General features: G+C 41.8%; 1 protein-coding gene across 1 annotated transcript in view; it reads left to right on the top strand.

Annotated features, from left to right (window-relative positions):
* Positions 1–14,003, top strand: part of fyna (FYN proto-oncogene, Src family tyrosine kinase a) — a 33,406-nt gene that overhangs the window by 6,474 nt on the left and 12,929 nt on the right. The window contains exons 2-5 of the mRNA XM_050061367.1: positions 5,652–5,908; positions 10,370–10,466; positions 11,842–11,940; positions 12,148–12,251. Of these exons, the coding sequence (XP_049917324.1) occupies positions 5,662–5,908; positions 10,370–10,466; positions 11,842–11,940; positions 12,148–12,251 (547 nt within the window). The 5' untranslated portion in view covers positions 5,652–5,661. The remainder of the gene's footprint in view (positions 1–5,651; positions 5,909–10,369; positions 10,467–11,841; positions 11,941–12,147; positions 12,252–14,003) is intronic.

Genomic DNA, 14,003 nt, shown 5'->3' with positions numbered 1-14,003 from the left:
TTTGTGTTCACATCATATTGGCGTCTTCATTTCTCTTGATTCCTCACTTCCTGATGTGAGGGAATCACACAGCAGATTTGACAAATACTATTCAACAGATTTGGCCAGACATCAAAGTCGGATTTCAGACTCGAGCCAGTCGAGATGAGGAGTTTTAACATGATAGCTCTGTGTGAAAGTCGAGTCCTCCCCCTCTTCCACGTCTCTGCCTTTTGCCATTAACTGTTACAACACACCACGTAGCCACGATCCTGTCCCCATTGGATCTTCCTTATCATGCCAGCGTGGTCCTCTCCGAGGCAAGCTGTTCATTTGGGTCTGAAAATAGCGTGATGAGCGTTTTTGCAGGCTGAGGTGGTCATGCGATACCCAGGCCCTGCCACGGAAAGGAACAAGCCCCGCGGCTGCGATGCCATCATCTGCTTTTTTGGGGGGGAAAGTTGTGCAGCAGGTCTGGCGTAGAGTGTGTGTGTGTGTGTGTGTGTGTGTGTGTGTGTGTGTGTGTGTGTGTGTGTGTGTGTGTGTCCCTGAAGCACACCAAAATCATTATATCACAGAGCTTTGTCTTGACAATCTGATATGATCCATGGCGTGGATTCATGCGTGTAATTGACCAACAGAGTGGTCGTCCTATAGATCTGACGCCAGTGATGATCGCCTGTGGGTCTCTTTATTATCCTGTAGTGAAAATGTGATAAATCTGCCTGTTGCTGTCGCAAGATGTTGGATTTTTATAGCACTCATCCAGCAACTTTGGTCACAACACAAAGTGCACACAGATGTGATTCATATGCAAATGTTTACTAAGCGAACGCTGTGCAAAAAAACAACAATACCACAGAGGGAACAACACATGTATATAAACAATACAAGATGGCCTAGTTTCTGTGCAGCGGGATAGTGCAGATATGTTCAAGCTATGGTAGTCCCTGGCCTTTTTACTTCAAGAGCAGGAAGAATTTCATAATCCCCACAGGAAGCACGACGACGTGAGATCTCCCCTCATTTACTCTGATCCCTCCAGGAGTGGATGCAGTGCTATTTTCATTTCAATCACTGCAGTTAAAGAGAAAATCCACCTGTGTTGTCCCAGTCAGGTTCACTTAATATTTCCATGCCTGTGCAGTTCTCCGCCGAAGCTGTCACACATGCTATCTCTCCCTGAAATGTTTGGGAACACTCCCTGCATGGGATCAGGTGTGAATGGGAGTTCGGATCGATATTCAGGGGAATCTGTACCCCCAATTTCCCACCTCAAGACCTAAGCCCCTTTCATATATGCGCTGCAAACCTGAAATTACCCAGACATTACCTGGAAGAGCTGCATGTGAGAAAGCAAATGTCCGAATCAGTTGGATCGGACATTAAGTAGACTTCATCCTGCCAGCTCCCGTTTGTAAACAGAAGAGGTCATTGTCTGGAGAGTTCACCGTGAGCGAGTGGGCGTGTTGATGAAGTTTCTATTGAAACCAGGGAAAAACAAACATCTGAGGGTGAAGACGAAGGGTCATTTAATATCTACCTGGAGAGATGACGAGATTCAGGAAAGTCTTTCGGTAAGGGATGAAGCTGAAATCATCAAATTCAAGGAACGGCTAGAGACTTTGTTGTTTATTAGATATCAGTTATGGCACTGCAGTTGTAACCCACATCATGTCCTGCCTCCTTTACACCTGCCTCCTCTCACCACCCCTCACCTAATCCACATGAAGTATTTCCAGTCGATGAGAATACTTGTGACACAGATAGTCTCCTGTTGTGTGCTACATGTGCGAAAGAGAAACTCCAGACAATGTGCGGCCCTGATTCTGTGGTCGTTGTCCGGAGTTGATATGAAAAAATGGCTCTAGTAACATTTCAGGTAAAATGCAGGTACTTCTGTGGTGTGAATGAAAGCAGTAACATTGCAGGGACAAGCATGTACAGGGTTACGTCTGTCTGACAGAAGATGGTTTCACATGTAGCGAGCAAAGCAATTACAACACTCTACAGATGACGTATTTGAATCCATGACTTGTTTATGACTTAGCGTAGAGTGCTCTAGGAATGACGTTAGCATCGCCCTGATTCCCTCGCCAAACAGCCTATGGGATTTTTTCCATTGCAGAAAATAATCTCTGTGGCAAACGAGTTTATCATACTCACACATTTTTCACAGAAAGATAATCTTCACAAATGAACACCTCTTTGAAGCATAAATGCTATCGCCAGAAGTACATAGCAAATGTTAGGTTACAAGCAAACTACACCACAGTTGCATGACTTTAACGTCGCCACCACGACAAGGCTGTAAAGCCGTGTTCAACTTTCAGTAGTCTCACTGAGCCACTTGTTAAGAACCACCTTTTTTAAGACATCTAAGAGATTCAAAATTCACAAGTGGGGTATTTACTGACTTTTTAAGTCGTAGAGCAAAACTTAAAATTCTCTGAAGCTTGTTTTAGCCACGGACCTTATGTCAGGCATCAAACCAAAAACACAATCAAAAAAAACAATTGTCGTGGAGACTAGGTACCAGTAGTGCTAAAACACTGATTCATTTCTGAGTTTTAGGATTCATTCCTGGGGCTAACAAGCAAGCAGCACCAGCTCTTTTGTCAGCATCAGATCATTCTCGGAACCCATCGGCTGTATTCGGCGTCTGACTTCCAGCAGGCGGTGATACAGCCTCTGGGGGCAGACCCCCGATTTTTTGGCATTCCGGTTTGATTTGGGCGGAGGAGACGAATTTCCATTTCCGACTTCCATTTATATATAAGTAAATATGCTGAACCGTTACGATGGATTCAGAGTTTGCAGTGACGCCAATTATGTTCCGCCTCGTTAGTTCACCGCACGGACTGTTTAACCTGGCAACAGGCTCAAACGTAATTGGTCAATATCACGTGGACTACAAACAGCCTACAACCGGAAACCAGGGCTCTTCCGCTCTTCTTCCGGAGGCAAGATCTCCGGGGTTTGCCTGCAGACTCTACATTCACTGAATGTAGAGTCTGTATATAGAGACTAGCATCAGATAGAAACAGCTCCTCGGCTGCCATGTTCCTGAAAATAATAAGAGACATCTTCCACCGCGTCAATATAATCCCAACCTTGCGATCTTCTTCTTTTGTTGAGTTTTTTAACAGTTGGCATCCATAGGTGTTGCATCACCACCATTTCCTGGACTGTTACCCCATCTATTCTAGCACTGCCATGACGTGTGTGAAAAGGCGCAAGACACAAATGTTCCTGAATATTGTGTAAAGAGAGAAAATCACTAGCGTTGATTGAGAGGTTATTCCAGTAATTTACTGTGAAATATGTGTGAAAGCGACAAAAGATTTTAATATGTTACTAACCCTGTTTAATTAAGACAGAGGCTGGTCTGTACTGGATATCTGGGGGTTATTTATTTATTTATTTATTTATTCATTTTTGGCAAATCTTCTTCAACCAATTGATGAATTGTTTGACAGCTTCAGGAAGTGTCACATTGGCTTCTTAATAGTAAACAGACTCCTTGTTTCTACTGTTTAGGAGTGCCTTCCTCTCTAAATGGAAACTGTAGTTTCAAGGTAATATAGTACCTGCTATTTTTGGTGAGGGGCGTTGTAAATACCAGAAGATTCGACATGATATAAACGTCTATGAAAGTTATTAGTTATCTTAAGGATCACCAGAGAGTGAGCAGTCCTCCTCCTCCTTCTTGTATTTCAGCTTGTGGTCTCACAGCTTCGGTCGGGGCTTATACTGTAATGCTACCGCTGGGCTTGTTTCTTCTTCTGGGTATTTTATGGGGTTTTATTGGCAGTAATGAATCACAATGATCCTCCTTCTCTCTGCAGTGGCTCTGCTCTTCTGTTAGTTAAGAAGTGTGGAGCAAATATAGAACTGGAGAAACTGAAAATGGTGTGCACGGTGCACAGGAGGTGAAGTCTGTATTTGGGAGGCTTGTGATTTATACTTCTGTGTACCTGTGGGCTGCAGGTAACACAGTAGAGAATCCACAAGGTAATAGCACAGCATCATGGACTTTTTGACAATATGACAAATGTATGCACTCCTTTTTTTACTTTCCATTTGTCTTAAATACTCGCTGCTCTCAAAAAAGTAAAACACTGATGCTGATTTTCGTCTTCAGCCATTGTGCTTTACTTTTCCTGTACCCTGTTGCAGTGCTCGCAGCAAGTGACACATCTGTTTGCACTTTTTTTTCTCATGTAGTTATTTGGGTTTCTGGCTAGTAAATGTAAAACAGCCCTGAAGGAATTCGGTCATATACTCTGTAGCTTTCCTTGTAACCATTCAGCTCGGGTGTCCTTCGAGACATGCCTCTGATTTCAGCTCATGTGGGGCTGCAAACTGGGTTCCCAAAAAACAGATAGACATTTTCAGTTTGCCACATGGTCACCTTTTGGTCTATGAAATGTCAGCAAATGGCAAAAAGGCTCCAAGAGTCCATGGTAACATCTTGAAATGTCTTGTTTTGTTTCACCAGTAGTCAGGATAACCAGGGAAATGTTCACATTTAAGAAGCTGGATCAAAATAAATATCTTATTACTTAATGTTTAAGCTCTAAATCCTCAGTAATGAGACTCAAAGAGTGTCTTCTGACTGAAACTGTTATTCTCTGTGTGAATATGTTTTGGTCGATATCATTGGCAAGACCATTTTTCATAAGAGGACTGTTCCTCTTGTTTTCATAAATTACTCTTGACAGAAAAGAGGCACCACCTGTGAGTTGACCTGTTAATGTGAATCTGAATCTTTTAGCTAAAGTCCAGAGCAGGGCGATAGTTTCCCCCTCCTCCTCAGGCTCCTGCAGCCCTGCCGTTTGCCCCTAGCACCACCTCTCTCCATCCACAGCGACTGTAAACAAGTGTGTTTCCAATTAGCCGTCTCCCAAGTCAGCTGGCCGCTAGTGCTGATGAAAGACAACATTGCTGTCAGCGGTCTCTTCCCAGCCGTGGCTTCATGAGCTCGCAGGGCTGGAAAGGGGGGCACGGTGAGCGGAAATGTGCGTTAGTTTAACTGGGTCTCTTTAAAAGACGGTGAGGCTCTTTTTTAATTGGCAAAGCAGATTGCCTCACTCATTACAGAAACTGGTTTAGCTGCGCTTTAGTGAGGCCAGTCCCCCTCATGAGACCCAGCGCAGAGCCAGGGAGCGGTTTGCCATTAAGGGCCTCTCTGTGCATTTTAACTAAATCTATACATGGGCGTGTGGCTCCTCGTAAAGAAAACAAAAATAAAGTGCATGCCAGCTTGTAAATGCAACGTCTGGGAGTAAATTCTTACAAGAGAGGTCGTGCATTAAGACGGAAAAGTAAACCAAGATAAGTAGTGCTGTTAAATTCTGCTACAGTGTGAATTAAGCTGAATATTCTCAGCATAAAGTATCGTTATCTGAACATATTTTTACAGCAGCAGTCATAGTATTCACACACTGCAGCTCTGTCACATTATGTTCCTAAGTATAATTAGTAAAGGAGTTTAACGTATCGTGTTTAATTTCAGCCTAATTGAAAGATTTTTCACAAGGCTCCCTGTAAATCTCAGAGGAAGCTCTGGAATAATGGAATATTGAATCATAATTTCCCCATCGGAGACGGCTTGTGAGCTATTATTTCACCTACGTGCTAATTTCATCTCTGTCTCTCTCCACCCACAGAAAGTAGAGAATGGGCTGTGTCCAATGTAAGGATAAAGAAGCAGCAAAACTCACTGATGACCGGGAGACCAGCCTCTCACACAACTCGGGGTACCGCTATGGGTCCGACCCCACGCCGCAGCACTACCCCAGCTTCGGGGTCACCACCATCCCCAACTACAACAACTTCCACAGCGGTGCCACACAGGGGGTGACCGTGTTCGGGGGAGTGCACACGTCCTCGCAGTCTGGGACGCTTCGGTCTCGGGGCGGAACAGGTGAGCCTGAAGGAGCTCTTTTAGAATTAAGTTTGTGGAGCGTTTGAGAGGGTTGAGGGTTTGGCTTCTATTTTCTGATACTTTTTTCCACTATACTTAAACTTATTTAGCATTACTGCCACAATGGAAAATACTCTGTCAGTGTATTTGGACCACCATGTAACAGTAAAACGCTCCACTTACAATAATACAAATTAAGTTACTGGGGTGAAAAACCTTCAGACGGAGCCAGGCTATCTGTTTCCCCTTGTTTCCAGTCTTTATGCTGAGCTAAGCTAAGCGGCTGCTGGCTGTAGCTTCATATTTATCAAAGTGGTTTTAACTTCTCCTCTAACTCCCTGCAAGAAAGCGAATCAGAGTCTTCCCCAAAATGTCGAACTGTTCCTTTAAGACAGGGTGACATTGTAATTCTGAAATACGTCGCTGTCTTTAAACGGGGGTCAACTTTTAAACAGAGCAATTAAAAGAGAAATAAAACGTCAGTCTAAGTTGTAAAGCTGTAAACTCCTCTGAAGACCACTCACCGTCTGGCCGTCGTCCAGTGTTCAATAAAAAGTCTGAATAATAAACTGACCAGCAGACATTATTTGTGCAGTAGCGAATTTTCACTTCAGTCATACTGAATGATCTCAGATTAATTGAAAGCCTTTCATGCATGAATTATGACAACCTCAGTCAGGATTTTTTCCCCTGAGTGTTTTTACTCCTCTTTAGGCATGAAACTTCATTTTTAAACACTAATTTTCAAAGATTTTTTTACATGTCCACTCAGATGGACCACATGAGTTTTTAACTGAAGAAATGTGTATTTAACTAACAAATGAATAAAATTATATATTTTGTGAAATAATAATAGACATCTTGAATGCTTTTTAAGTAATAATATTGGCATATTTTACCATATTATAATACCGTTAAAGCATCAGCATCTTCTGCTCCCTCAGCTCCACTGTCACTATTTTATTTTATTTGTTTCATATACATAATTACAAAATTAAAGGGAATAAAAATGTAAAAAAAAAAAAAAAAAAGTGATGTGAGAAATGTGAGAGTGTGGTAGAAACTTGTACAGGCTTATGTGAAAACCCAACCCAGAGGACACAGAGGTGGTAAAATACAGTGGTCAAATATGTCAGTACATTTTAAAAAAAATAAAATAAATATGTCACCATATAAGTACACCACCCCTATGCGGAGTTTGCATGTTCTCCCCGTGTCAGCGTGGGTTTTCTCCAGGTACTCCGGCTTCCTCCCACAGTCCAAAGACATGCAGGTTAACTGGTGACTTTAAATTGTCCGTAGGTGTGAATGTGAGTGTGAATGGTTGTCTGTCTCTATGTGTCAGCCCTGTTATAGTCTGGTGACCTGTCCAGGGTGTACCCTGCCTCTCACCCAATGTCAGCTAGGATAGGCTCCAGCACCCCTGTGACCCCTAACAGGATAAGTTGTTATGGAAAATGAATGAATGCATGAATGAATGAATGAACACCACGCTTTGTAGAAAATCCTAATTTTCTGTGTAGTTGTAATATAGTATGAAATGTAGTTGAAACATATGTTACCTGCAGGGGTGTCCTACTATAGAAGGATTGGCAAGGTATTCCTGAAGTCTGCCTTCAGAGCTTTCTGTCAGAAAGTCATTTCTGTCAGAAATCTATTCATTTTAACCCAAACCACAGTCTTTTTCCTAAAGCTAATTAAGAAAGGAGTTTCTGGCAGGAAGCCCTGAAGGCAAACATCTCCAACAGCACATTTTTAGCTGCACTTCTGCAACTAACATTCCTCCCCACACATCCGCAACCTCGGAGTCATTTTCGACAACAACCTCTCTTTCCACCTAAAAAACAACTCATCTCTGCCCATCACTCTCCCCCTCTGCTGCTGAAACTCTCATCCATGCCTTCATCACATCCAGAATTGACTACTGTAACAGCATTCTTATGGTACACCATCTAAAGTCCTAAATAAACCCCAGTACATCCAGAACTCTAATGCCCACCCACTCACCCATTCCTGCTCCAGCGATCACATCACCCTGTCCTTCAGAACATCCACTTGCTTCCTGTCCCCCAACATATCCAATTCAAAGTCCTTCTCATCACTCACAAAGCCCTTTGAGTTATGAACTATACCATCAAAACCCATGCTTATACAAGAAAACAGCTTTTGAACAGTTGTCCACTGTGGCTATGACTACGCATTATCAACTGATTTCACATCAGGTAATATTTTTCCTCCTATATTCCAAGTAAATATGTTATTCTTGTCTCATGTGTGCTGATACTGTTGCGCAGTGATAAATGAATGTCCCTGCACAAGATGAATGTCCACTGGGTGAAAGTTAATGGAAAACCTGAGTGACCTAAATTATCACAGGTGCTCTTTGATGCACATTTCACAACCAAAGAGATCAGACAGTGTTCTGAATAGTGGCGAAAAGGCCTTTACAATCTCTCACATAAGATTTTAAAGATACATATGATGTGTGATGCATAACTTACCAGCATCTCTTGCTTTGATGTAAACTACTTAGCTTGGCTTTTTTTTCTAGCGCAGATAAACACTCTGCATCTGTGGAGTCAGCAACACCAGCTTGTATGAATAAGAAATTACTCCAGGAGGGAAACACTGAACAACATTCACATATGAGGTGAAAAAAAACTTCCAAACAACAGTCAGTTAGGACAGAGCAGAGCAGAAACATCATCTGACCCTTCTGTGAGGACAGTAATGTGTTTGCCTCTGAGACAGTGAGCACTTTTGGTCACTGTGAGGTGTGTTCAAAGGTCACTGCACTCAGTGGGAAACGTACAGGGCTTTACTGCAGCGTTGTGACTCTGACTGTCCAGGAACGATTCAGATCAAATCAGAAAATGAAATCATTTGGCAGATTCAGGCTTATTAAGAGATACAGGGCTGTTTTAAATGACATCAGATGAGTTTGATTGGTCTTCCTAATCTAGACCTCAGCAGCATTAAACGTTTGCGCACCATTCTTAGAGGATGCTCCAACTGAAATACAGTTTTAATTTAATCGCGTAAAGAAATAAAATAAATGACGACACTGTGGTAGTTTATGCAGGGTCTCTTGCTGACTAGACTGCGCATGTGCGCACGTGGGAACCAAGACATTGCTGTTAGTGGCTCTGTTATGTTTTACAGTAGACATTTGTAGTTAGTTACCTGAGCGGGTAAAACCCTTTGTTTATGCTGCATTTGGCTGAACTTTCAATGCCCTTTGTATCGTGCACTAAGCTCATTATTCTGCACGACTTTCTTCCTCTTAAAACAGCTCAGTTAAGCCTAAAAGCCTCCTGCGTAGGAGATAATATCTCACAGGAGATAAACTTAGGTTAAGGCCAACATTACCTGCAAAAAAGTTTCTTTTCACCTTGCCTCTCAGGGCTTCTGTAGGATGGATTGATTTTTTTTCTTTAATTCATTCATTTTCCAGAACTGCTTGCCGTGTTAGGGGTCACGGGGGGCTGGAGCCTATCCCAGCTGACATTGGGCGAGAGGCGGGGTACACCCTGCACAGGTCACCAGACTATCACAGGGCTGATACATAGAGACAGACAGCACACACATATTCACACCTATTAATTTAGAGTCACCAATTAACCCGCATGTCTTTGGACTGTGGGAGGAAGCTGGAGTACCTGGAGAAAACCCATGCTGACACAGGGAGAACATGCAAACTCAAACCAGGAACTGCCTTGCTGTGAAGCGACAATGCTAATCACTGAACCACTGTGCTTTTGTTTGTTTTTTTGTATTAGCATGTTAGCTTATACACTTCTATATTCGTTCTCATTTTTCACTCTGTTTTGGTCTCCACCAACTCCTGAGAGAGCTGTAAAACCAAAACAGGGAGCTGAAAGACAATAAAATACTTCATAGAGCTGAGGAAAGCTGGAGTCGGGTGACTGTGAGCAACTCTTTTCACATTACATCTAGTCACTTAAAGTCAGTGTTGATATAAAATTATTGATGAGTACAGCTTTAACTTCAAATAACATAAAAATAGCAATCGTAATCTTATGTTTTACACAGGAGTGGGGCAAAAGCCCAAATTTACACTAACAGATAACAAATAGTAATCACAGACGTAAGTTATGAAATATTAAATGTAAACTGTAAAAATAAATGAGTTAGTTTTGAAAATAGCACATAAAATAATATGGAAGATTTCTTTGGCTAAATTGTACCTGTATATAATGTAGATATTTGAAAATTAACTGTGAGAATTTGGTGTTAAAATAAAAGCAGCAGATGGGATGCAAGAAATAAATGAAGAGGGCAGTGATTCGTATCGCCATTACATAACAAGCAGCCCATGTGTGAGACAGATGAACGAACCCAACAATAAAGCCACAGTGAAAATCCCAACATAATGCTTCATCCATGCAGTTCATCTCCTCTAACTCCAGCCATCGCACGTCACTTTCTGTTTCCCTGCAGGGGTGACTCTGTTTGTGGCTCTCTACGACTACGAAGCCAGGACTGAGGATGACCTCAGCTTCAGGAAGGGGGAGAGGTTCCAGATCCTCAACAGCACGTAAGTGTGGAAACATCTGCATGACAGCATTCAAGGGTGGCGGTCGTGTTTTCGCCACTTTATGTTTTTTTGTCGGTTGTGAATGTCTAAATGCTGCATGTGGACTGAAATGTTGTTCCGCAGGCACAGACAGAGGAAACAGGTCTCTGTGTTATAGACCTGACCTGGCCCATGAGGGTTATGTTGCGTTTTGTTGTGTTTTGATGAAAGCATTCTGCACTTGTCTTTATCTGGACACATTTTCCCCACAAATACAACATGCTAATGTTTTTAGCACAAGCCTATGGCATTTAGCCTAGAGGCTAGCTGATTTTTCCTCTACTCATATAAAGCCAGGGACAACAGCAACATTTAACAAAGACAACATCACAAAATTCGGCTTCATTACAACTCACAAGGTTCACTGACAAAACAACTGTCTTATACTAAACACGTTTTCCAAACAAATATAACATGCTAATGTTATTAGCACAAGCCTATGGCATTTTACATTGTATAGATTAGCCTAGCGACGAGCAGAGATTTCCTCTGCTCATATGAAGCCAGGATAAATAAGATACACAAGACTTAAAATTCTATTTTGTGGAGGCTTTATTGTCTTCACAATTAATTGTTTCTTATCTTTGAAATAAAAGTAAATAAAAGCTTCGTTTCCACTGAGGGAAATTGTTTCAGCTTACAAATATAGGCAGGAGGCCTGTGTTTCTGGGGAGGTGCACGTACCCTACCGCATCGATTCGACAAGGAAGTATAAATTCTGCATTATATTTCAGGGTCTGTTAATTTGTACCTTTCTACACAGTTGAGCATACACATCATATACTAAATGAGTCTTGCTGAGTATGTGACATCACCAAAGAAGAAGTTCTAGTATCATTTTTTTGAACTGTTTCCATATTAGGTTTGCTGTGAAGCTGCTCAAAATGTTTCTATGACCATACATTTTGATAGTTTCATCAAAACTCAGCTCAAGTCAGCTCAAACTATATTGTGACATACTGTTATGTGTTTCCCCTTACATAAATCTGAACCAAACCATAACCCACTCTAAACCTGACCACCCCAAAGACCATTTTTCTCCCTTTTTATTAATAAAAAAACTATTATCCTGACTAACATAAGGGATGACTAACTGTGATTTCAGTTGTACTTTAAAGAGATGATTCACCAAAGCTTCAGGGGCCCACGCACTAGAAAAACAACTTGTTTTGTAGTTTGTTTTTATGCGCTCTCTACTCCGCTCTCAGAGACAAGCCAATAAATCTGATCCACTACTGAGTGTTTATTTGTGCCTCTCTGCATAATGTGTAAACGGCTGATGTGTTTATTCCAACCTGCCTCCATCCTCCATTTCTCTGTATCCCTCTCTCCTCAGTGAGGGCGACTGGTGGGAGGCTCGCTCTCTCACTACAGGTGGAACTGGTTACATTCCCAGCAATTACGTTGCCCCGGTGGACTCAATCCAGGCTGAGGAGTGAGTAAAACTTTTTATAAATGAGCACACACGACAGCTTCATCAGCAGAGAGGGTATCATAAATATTTGAGAGCTCATCTCACAGTCTTTTATTAACTGGCGTAGTGGCACGTACAGTAAGAATAAAAGATTAAAATATATTTAAAACATGTTTAAACCAAATATTAAACCCCATAGTTTGACTCCTTTTTCTTTTCTTCCTGCAGCTGGTATTTTGGTAAATTAGGTCGAAAGGACGCAGAGAGGCAACTGCTCTCCAACGGCAACGCCAGAGGCACTTTCCTTATCCGTGAGAGTGAAACAACCAAAGGTACTCTGACCGAGCAGCAGCTTACATGCTGACATGTTGAATGCTTTTAAAAATTGTGTTTGTGAATAAAAAAATATTTATGAACACTTTAATTACGTTGGCAGTAGAAGGCATTTATTTCTAGAAAAAAACTACAGGAAAATCAGACCAATATTGACGCTTAAACAGTATCTTATGGGCTTTTTAAAAAACTTTCTGTCATATGTTACAATGTCAGATGTTCTTATTAAATGTGGCAAAAAGCCTCAGACTTCAGACAGTTTTTTTCTACTTAAGAGACAAGTTGATATCAGTCAGGGCCGCCCCTCCCTAAACGCAGAACACGCGCTGTGGGGACGGGAGGGCGGGCGGGCTCCACGGAGGGGGAGACCCGAGCCTCGGGGGTATGTGCGGGGCCGGGAGGTCGGATGCTCCCAGAGAGGGGAGAGGGAGAAATATAGCTAAATAAGATGAAAATAGAAAAGAATGTCTCTGTATTTTATTTCTGTTTTCAGTGTTTAATTAAGGTGGGAGAGGCGGAGGGCTGAGGGAGATCGGACGCCTCCAGAGAGGGGAGAGGGAGAAATATAACAAAATAAGATTAAATAGGAAAAACCTGTCTCCCTCTTTTATTTTATTTTCAGTGTTTAATCAAGGGTGGGGGATTGAGGTGGTGGAAGTTACTTTCTTTTGATGAGTAATTGATGGCTATTTGTGACTCAGATTTGTTTATTTATTTATTTCAGTTTGAAGTTAATTTTATTTAATATTTATTTATTTATTTATTTCAGGTTGAATTTTTTATTTTATTTGACTCATACAGCCAAACTACTGTATCTACAGTACGTTTGTTATTGCCAATAAAGGTTGTCAAGTTAAATGGCAAGTTGTTGTACGGTCATTTTGTACCTATGATACATTTGGGATGGGGGCCTCCAAATAAAATTTCGCTCAGGGCCTCAATTTGGTCAGGGGCAGCCCTGATATCAGTAAGCGACAGATTTCTTTATGGTCATCTGCTCCAGGCACAGTACTGCAAGTGTAAACATTACATACACTGCTACATGAAGCTACATGCTAACATCAGGGAAACCAGTAATCGTTAGTCTCTGATGTTGTGTTTTTTCCACAGTTTTGGAACATATTCCTACTGGAATATGTCTGGTTGTGCTCAGAACCTTTTATTGGTTTTATTGGTTACGCATTCATTCCCTGGCTGCAAGTAAATGGCTACATGTAGCTACATGCTAACGTTGGAAACATGTAATTTTGGTTGCTGATGTTTTTAATTTCTCCCTGCTTCTGGATCATATTCCTGCTGGAACATGTCCGGTCGTGTTAAGTAACTTTTATCGGTGATTTTTAATGGGGGAAAATGCGGCTGCACACAGTCATTCCCCAGCTGCGAGGACACTGCTAAATTAAGCTACATGCTAATGTCAATGAAACATCTAATCTTCATTGCTATTGTTGTTCATTTATCTCTAATATTGGATCATCCTGCTGGAGCAAGTCCAGTTGGGTTTAGAAGCTTTTATTGGTTTTGCAGTTATCCCCCGGCTGTAAGTAAACCGCTACATGTAGCTACACGCTGATGTCCGGGAAACATAGGGAACTGCCCATTGGTTCGACAGCCCATTGGTTCGACAGCCCATTGGTTCGACATCCCATTGTTCCGACCATATTAAACTCATTGTTCCGAAGTCCGTTCCGAAATCATCATGATGCCCTGTGGTTAAGGTCTGGTTAGGTTTAGGCACAAAAACCACTTGG

Source organism: Epinephelus moara, chromosome 14 (assembly GCF_006386435.1).
Source record: "Epinephelus moara isolate mb chromosome 14, YSFRI_EMoa_1.0, whole genome shotgun sequence".
Lineage (NCBI taxonomy): Eukaryota > Metazoa > Chordata > Actinopteri > Perciformes > Serranidae > Epinephelus > Epinephelus moara.
Note: the sequence above shows the minus strand (reverse complement) of the source record. Positions and strands in the feature narration are given on the sequence as shown.